At 48.8% G+C, this 8,378-nt stretch overlaps 1 protein-coding gene across 1 annotated transcript; it reads right to left on the bottom strand.

The window, feature by feature from the left end:
- Nucleotides 1-759: 759 nt before the first annotated feature.
- Nucleotides 760-7,582, bottom strand: MAD2L2 (mitotic arrest deficient 2 like 2). The gene is made up of 9 exons (XM_068414311.1): nt 7,505-7,582; nt 4,937-4,988; nt 4,570-4,688; nt 3,985-4,056; nt 3,003-3,103; nt 2,786-2,880; nt 2,621-2,694; nt 1,557-1,649; nt 760-1,258 (listed from the first exon to the last, which is right to left on the bottom strand). Exons 2-9 carry the CDS (start codon nt 4,974-4,976, stop codon nt 1,217-1,219), a joined length of 636 nt encoding a protein of 211 aa, XP_068270412.1. The 5' UTR covers nt 4,977-4,988; nt 7,505-7,582; the 3' UTR covers nt 760-1,216.
- Between the last annotated feature and the right edge of the window lie 796 nt (nt 7,583-8,378).

Here is an 8,378-nt window from a genome sequence, read left to right as displayed (position 1 = left end):
TTCCACATCAGACCTTTCGTAGCATAAGAAAACTCAACCCTTTTTCATAAATGCTGTGTCACTGGTACTTTAATTCCTTACCACTTCTCTAAGGGCGTGTGATCAAAATGGTACGTGCCTTCCCTGTCCAAATACAGCCCATGGTTGTTTGAATAAACAGGTAGAGAAAGGGGAGATGATAAACCCCTTCAGGCAGCTACCTTAAAACATAAGTGCCTTTTGATTGCGCTGGGCTTTTTCCATGCTACCGTTGTACTACCGAAGTACTTGGTTTGTACTGAACGTTGAAGCAGCACACAGCCTTGATCTATAGTGTTCTTGCACCTTTTACTTGGAGGAAGCAGGGAGGTACTATACTGGCTGTCTTAGCAAATTGTCTGACCAACAAGCTCAGCTCAAATACTACGAACCATGTCTTCTACCCCTGTGTGTATAGAGCCAATACTAAGGCCTTCTTCCATCTCCTTTGATAGGTGTAGGACTAACAGTGTTTCCCTTGTCTGTTCTCTGTTAGGAGTAGGACATTGGGCAAGTGTCCTCGCTGGACACACAAATTCCACCTTGCTAACGCCACTTGTGGGTGGAAGCTCTCCCATGGTAAGGGGAGAAACCAAGGTTGTGGAGCCTCTCTTAGGAAGTGACAGATTCCACGTATGTTGCAGGAAAGCGATGGAAGCTTCACATAAAATACCAAGCTCCATACAAAATAAAAATACTTAAGGAGGGAGGCTGGTTTGGACAGAACTCAGCCTAGTTCAGTTGGAGTAAAACTTAGTATTTATTGAAGACTACTTGGGACAGTCACAGTGGACAGACACTACATAAGGCCTCACTCACCCTTAGCATGAGCCCATTGCTCTAGTGGAGCGTGTAACAGATCCCTGTACATCGCTACCACTGCACAACGGATAAGGTGAGAACTGGATTTGTATAAAGCACTGACTGCACACTGCAGTTGCCTATATCCTGCCCCCAGAGATTCACTGTAACAAAACCTGTACTCACTCTCACACGAGTGCACATGGGAACAGGCTCTGGCTCCACATTCCAAGTCAGTTCTATATACAGTGGTAAGAGCACTTGAAATAAAGAGGCAGCAGCTGCTCTACATTCACCCGGAAGGCCAGCTGAGGACACAGTTATCAAGGTATGGTTTGTGAGATATCTTATTCCACTGGAAGATCAGGTGAAGCTTGAAGGCAAGGAAGATGTGAAGTCAGGTGCCTTTGTGGGCTCGCTCTTCTACATACAGCTGCATCTGGAGGAGACAAACAAGCATCAGTTCCGTTTGATACGCAGGTATGTGAGTGGAAAAAACTCTGCAATAGGCTAAATAGGAAAAGTTTGTGCCTTCGCCCATAACCAGGTTTCCTGCTTTATTATGAGGAGTCTTGCCCTGTTTTGGTTACTGGCACAGGCATCTGCAAGACTAACCTATTGCTCAGCAGTGTTAAAATTATCACCCTCCAGAAAACTGCAGAGCTGGCACCAGAGTAGACAAAGCTTAGCACTACAGGCAGTTTCAGCCACCTCTTCTTCCAGAATGCTCTGCTCACCTTTAAGATATCAGATGTCATCGTTTTCAGGGGAATAAGCCGGGGGTCGTGCATGTGCACGTCTTGCTCATCAGCGAGGATCCACGGGAAATCCTAGGGGCAGGAACACAAGGGGCTTTATTTGTGTTAAGGGAATGAGAGATCTAGTGGCTGAGGGAAGAAACAGGTAACTCAAACTTTTCATAACAGCAGAACTTAACACTTGTACACTTGATCCTGAGACCTGGCATAATTATCTTCAGTTACAGCATCAAACTATAATGTTAACCCACTTATTCCAAAGGTAACACCTCACTTCTTTAACAGATACACTTTTAGCTCTCCTGAGCTAACATGTTCTATTCTTTACACCAGCATTTAATTGCAACTCCCAAAAGCTCAGGGCATGGATTTCTGTCCTGCCTTGCAAGGTTAAAGGTTGGCCTACTATACTACCACTTTCCACTACTAAGCAGTACCGAGCAGACTTCCATTTTGAAACAATTTTATACTTCACTAGCTTTATTTATTGTGCCCTAGGACACCCAAAAGAACTTGGCTTGTAGAAATGTTTCCCTGTACGTAAGCAAGGATTCTTAAAAAAAGTCTTGCTTTAACAAGTGATGTGCACACACCTTCCTGCCAGATAAAATGTATTTGTGCACCCAAAACCCACTAGTTACTTGAATCATCTTCCTTGCTATTTATAAAGAATCAGCCATCCACACATAGTGGATGTGGGGTAAGGGCTTTTTTGTTGTTGTTGATTAAATTCAAGTACCTGTTCTATATGTCAGAGTACTTTTCAGTGACTGAGCAGGCACTACGCAGTAAGTATTGTTACAATCTAATTCGGGCACTGAAGCAGCTATTGTCTGCAATTGTGGCTGGTGTGTGGTCAATGTGCTCAGTGTAAACCGTTTTAACACATTCAAAGCAAAGTTGTGAAGTGCATCACACGAAGGTAATGTACATGTTCAAAATATCTAGTGGTCTTAACCTTAGAGATGCCAAAACTCTGTAATTTCCAGTCTTTGCTCTGCAGCTTGCTCACACACCATCAGGGAGCCAAAGACATCACTCACCTTTATCACCTGGATCTTTTCCATGTTCCTTGTGGCAGCCTCCCGTGTGTGAACCAGAACTGTGAAGGTGCAACCTGCAAGCCAAAGGGTAGGCTCCACATCAGGGGACAACCAACAGAGGATCGGACATTACCCCTTCTAGTCAGGCTGTGTAGACACGTTTACCTGGGGGATTGTTGTCAAGCACAGCATCGCACACGCTGATCTTCAGGATGAAGGCACGCAGTAACTGCTCCACGTGGGACAGCAGGGACTCTGAGCTGGTGAGGAGACGGCAGTTGTTACTGGCATGCAGCAAAGTACCGGGGCCTGGAGCTGCTTCCAGAACACCTCTGCAGAGGCAGCGTCGGATGCCATGGGCAAACAGTAATGGAAACTTTACCTGATGGAAAGCAGCGGTGGCTGGGTGATCTCAAAGACGAATCTCTCCACAGGGTGGTGCTCTTTATCCAGGATTACAACTACAACTTTCTCCACATCATTCTGCAAGAACAGAGACAGAAAAATCCCTTCCTTAAAACAAGCTGTCTTCTGCCCCCCGTGTGCCTCACTTAATTCTGATAAAGTGGGAGTATGTTTATTTGGTTGTGGCTCACAGCACTAGCAGTTATCCAAGGCTTGAGCACTGTCAGATTATTCTTACCAATCAGAAAGCAAAGCCATTTCTTGCCAGATGTTAAACTGATAGCTTATTGCTAAAGCCTAGGGAGAGGAAGTGCACTAAATAGTACATTTCTCTAGATACTATTTTGGAACAAAGGAGGAAACGTACAGCCATCTCATTGCATCACTTGGGAATGGAAAATGATGAGGAAGTTAAGATATGCTTAGACCATTGGCCAAATATAGCAGCTTTGTACTACTGCAATGTAAAACCAACCGATTTCCATTCTCTAAATGTGCATTAAGTTTGCTGTAAAGAGCAGAGAATGCAACATCTGCCAGCATCCTCCATCCTGAAATGTTTCACAGGGTCACTCCTTTCTCTTACAAAACCTAGAGTTCAAACCTACCTTTGCTTGCTGGCTTTACAGCAAAGCAGTCAAGCTGTTCTGCCAGACAGGTATTCAAAAGCAGAACATTAAGTTAACATGTAGGATGATATAACTGAAAATACATAGATGTATATCCTCACGTGCATGTATTAGATGCAATAAATGCCAATTATCAGCAGCAAGGCAGGGCCTTAACTGCAAGCAAAAGTTATGGATGTTATTTTTATTTTTGTCAGGAACTTTATCAGCCAGTATATTGTATATGGTAAATTTGTAAATAAATTTTGCAATGAAGACAGTATTTATGTTCTCTTACTTTCTACCAAAACACTTGCAGTACTTTTGCCCAGGTCCCTGATATGATCTTACCTTCTCCAGCAGTGGCTTTACACAGTGCAGTGTGTCCTGGATGTACTGATTCAGCTCCGGGTGGCAGGACATCTGTGGCAAATATAGTAAATAGTCAGAGCTGTGTTCTAATGTTAAATGGGAAGATTTAAACAGAAGCACACAGTGTGTTACAAGGCACTTGAGTCATGCTTCAAATAGCATTTTTTACCACTGAGTTGCCAATTCAAACCTGCAGTTCTTTCGTGGAAGGGTTAATTAGCTGAGGCAGATCACTGTATCCACCCAGCTGTAGTGTATTAGGAATATAAACCCACAACAGCATATGGGGAGGAATAGTATATTCCAACCATCTCTGCTTCCTAGGAAGCACCCTTTCATGTTACCTTACTGCACAGAGCTGGGGATCTGCCTGTTCCATGAGTACTGCTGTATTCGCAGCTAGAGGGCTGTTTTCCCTTTTGACAGGAACCAAGTTCACTTCAAAAATGAGTTTGCACATTAATACAAACTCTGAAAGTGATTTAGTTTGTTCTGGTGAGTGTTGACTGATCCCTGCTATTTTGCTTGCCCACGTGGCTGGCAGCTTCCAGGAAAATCTCCTACCTGGACAGGTACATTGTATTTTTTCCTCTTCTGAAAGATCCCAATAGGGTAAACTTCTCTGACATACAAGATAAGGTGAACAGCCACTTCCAGAAATTCTGAAAGAACATCTGCAACAACTGAAAAACAAAAGTAAAGGATGCTGAAGTAGGGAGCAGGGGAAGCATGTAGAGCAATACCATATACTCAGAAGAATTTCTTCTTTTTTTTTTTAAGGTATTTGTTTCCCCACATAAATTTCACCTGCTTCCCCTTAGCTGCAGGAAGTTTAGGGATAGGGCAACCCTCCAACAACACTCCCACAAACTCATGTGCCAATAAGAAGCCTTGCAAGCATACTAGTTTGAGGCTTAGCACAACAAATTACCTTGCCCAAAGTTAAGGTCCTGCCGTGTGAGAGTGGTCATCTCTCCCAGAACCTGGAAGTAATCACAAAAAGAATGTTTTATCCTCTGGCTCCCATATTATTAATATAGTCCACTCACGGAGCCATCCACTTCCCTAGTGCCACTGAGCCTCAGACCCAACAAACTGTCCCTGTGCTTAGTCACAGGCATATGAACACTGTTACGACAAATGCTCAGGGCCCACCGTGAAAGGGTTAAGCACCATCTGTAACCCACAACACGTCAGAAATCACCAGTAGTACAAAAACCAAAGACAGCATCATTGCTGTGTTCTGGCTCACACCTCAGACTGATAGATTAGGCATAATTTAATTCCTGCTTTTTTTAATAGGGTTTTATTTAAAAAAAAAAAAAAAAAGTGAAAATCTGCCCAGTTCACAGTTCTTCACTGTCTCCCTCCTTTTTTGATGCGTTTTGCTAGGACTGGAGAATTCATGATTTCTAAGACACAGGAAAGTTTAGACAATCACTTTTTAATAGCACAAGGAACACATTTCTTTTTTTAAAGCCACACAAGTATTCTCGTAACACACTAGAACATACCCCTTTGCTAACCCCTATATCCTATTATAACACAGGAACTTCTCGGGTCTATGGGTTTACTCTCACTACACCACCATGAAACACCGCTTGTTCAGGGCAGGATCTGCATCTTCCATTGACACTACACAACCCAGGTACTCATCACAAACAGCTTCAGAGTGTCTCTCTCTAGTCCCAAGGACACCAAACCCTGCACAGCTCCATCATTAAGTTAACATGGAATTTGTCACACAGAATCATGGAATATCTTGACTTGGAAAGGACCCATAAGGATCATGGAGTCCAACTCCCTGCTCCTCGCAGGACTACCTAAAACTAATCCATAGGACTAAGAGAATCTTCCAGATGCTCCTTGAACTCTGACAGGCTTGGTGCCATGACCACTTCCCTGGGGAGCCTGAAATTTGTGACAATTATAAAGGACAGCACATTATTGTGCCAAATTGAATGCCGTGTGGCACCAATCAAACAGCAGTCACTGGGGTTCAACTTTCCACCAGCTCTCCTTATCTAGTGGAGTCTGTACCTTACACATTTTAAGCTACAGTGTACATAATTTTCTATTACAAATTTTAATTTGTTTAATTATTTTAGCCCTACTTTTTGCACGCGTGCAAACTAACCACTAATAGCAGCACCATTGTTCATAAACTGTGTCTTTAAATGCCTCCAGGAGCACCGTGGCTCCATCGGTACCACAGGTGTCCTGCATCGCCCTCTGACAAGGCACAGCCATCCCAATCAGCTGTTTAGCCACTGATTTGCAGCTGCTTCAGCTGGAACAAACCATGTTTTTCAGACCTACAAAGAATTACTTCAACCTTCACAAAATAGGGAGCTACTCTCTTCTCCCTTTTTAAATCGGAATCTTATCATTATATACAAAGACTTCCTGCAATATGAGTGATCTGCTACAACAAATAAAATTAAGACACTTAAGCATCTCTCTAGCACCCCAGCTGCAGTGACTCTCAAATATGTACAAAAGAGCTGTATCAGGGTATCTTTTTAGAGGTTTAGGTGCACATCCCCACCTAAACATCACCCTTTCTTAGACCGAGGCCCCAATGAGGCAACAGCATCCCAAGAGATTCCCTCTTGAACACAGTCCCAGGGTTAGGCCTATGAATCACACATTTAATACTCCCTCAGCTTAAGGTTTTGGAGTAACTGATAGGAGCAATGCTGCAGTTAATAGCTTTTCACCTATTAATTTTAATTTGCTGTCCCATATATACGAGGTCAGCTTCCAGAAAAAGCCATCCCACCTTCCCAGCATAACAGAGCGCTGAGGGATGGCTGGGGGAAGCGAGAAGGAGCGGGCGTCAGGAAAAAGAAAGTCCACAGTTCATTCGTGGTGCTTTTTGGAAGCTAGCAAGTCCTTACTGAGGAAATTTCAGCTGAAAAGGGAAGCAAAGGAGGCAGGGATCTGATGTGATTTGTGATCCGTCATCTTCAGGGTGCCCATGGCTATTACAGGGGCTCCTGCGCTAGCCCAGAATGACCAGCACAGGCCTCCCCCATCAGCCTGCGCTGCGCCCTGCCCGCTCCGTGGCTTCAGAGCAAAGAAAGGAGAATCACCGAACGCTCCTTCACCGTTTCACACACCAGTTTCTCTAACGACTGGACAGACGGACGGACAGACCGCCGCTGCCGGGGCAGGGGTGGGTGCCCCGGGGTGCCCCGCTCCCACCGCTCCTCCACAGACAAGCACCGCCTTTACCTCGGTATCCCCCCCTGCATTCCTGAGCCCGTGCTGCCAGGCGATCCGCACCGCTCCCCTCGGGACAGCGAGCCCGGCCCCGCACAGCCCCCCGCACAGCCCTCCGTGCCCCGCGGCCAGCCCAGGCTCCCGCCCGCCCGGGGACCCCCAGGGACCGTCATCGCCTCGACCCCGCCCGCCCTGAGCCGCGGAGGACCCCCTGCGCCCCTCGCCCCCGCCCGCTCCCTACCGGTACCCGCACCCGCCCCCGCCCGCTCCCTACCGGTACCGGTCCCCGTCCCCGCCGCTCACGCCCGGCGCCAGCGCGGGTGGCCGGGCGGCGGCGCGCGCGTGATGACGTCAGAGCGGCGGGCCGCCCGAGCGCCCCCTGGCGGCGGGAGGAGCCACCCCCGCGCCCCCCCCCCCGCTGGCTCCCGGTCGGCAGCCCCGCCGCCGCGGCTCGCTCCGTTGCAGCGGGGCTGGGTGCTCGGTGCAGGGAGCGGAGGACGCTGGTCCCCCGGGCCGGTTTTCCACCCCGTTAGCGTAACGCGGGGGAGCCCTTGCGGGGAGCGGGAGCGCCGTGCCCGCCCCGCCCCACCGTGCAGGTGAGCGGGGTCCGGCCGCCACCCCACCCGGGCCGGGCCGCCCCGCCTTTGTCCCCGTTCTTTGTCTGCCCCGGTCCCTGGCTGGGGCAGGGACGGCTCCTGCCCTCCCGCACCTTCGCACCGGGCACCCCCGCGCCATGCGCCCCTCGCATGCCCCCGCGCTTCCCCCCAGCTCCCCCCGCCCCTCCCAGCCCCACCTCCCCCCGCACCACGCACCCCGGTCCCCCGGGATTCCCGGCGTCCCCAGTTCCTCTCCACATTCCCCCACTGCCTTCCCCCTGTCTCCTCCTCCTCCTCCTCCTCCTCCTGACGGGTTTGAACACCCGCTGCCCCCCCGGCAGACCTGCCTCCCCTCCCGCCGCACGCACCGCCGCTGCCCTGCCCTGCCCGCCGGGCTCAGCCCTCGCCGAGGAGCCGCGCACAGGTAAGGCACCGCTGCCCGCGCCGCGCTCACCTTGTCCCCAGCCCGGGGCCGGGGGAGCGTGCTCCGCCGAGCTCATTTCCCTTCGCAGGGATAGGGGAGGAGTGGGGGGCACTTTCCCACTTTCCGTG

The sequence above is a fragment of the Nyctibius grandis genome, chromosome 17, assembly GCF_013368605.1.
Source record: "Nyctibius grandis isolate bNycGra1 chromosome 17, bNycGra1.pri, whole genome shotgun sequence".
Lineage (NCBI taxonomy): Eukaryota > Metazoa > Chordata > Aves > Nyctibiiformes > Nyctibiidae > Nyctibius > Nyctibius grandis.
The sequence above is the reverse complement of the archived record's forward strand: the minus strand, read 5'-3'. Positions and strand labels throughout refer to the sequence as shown.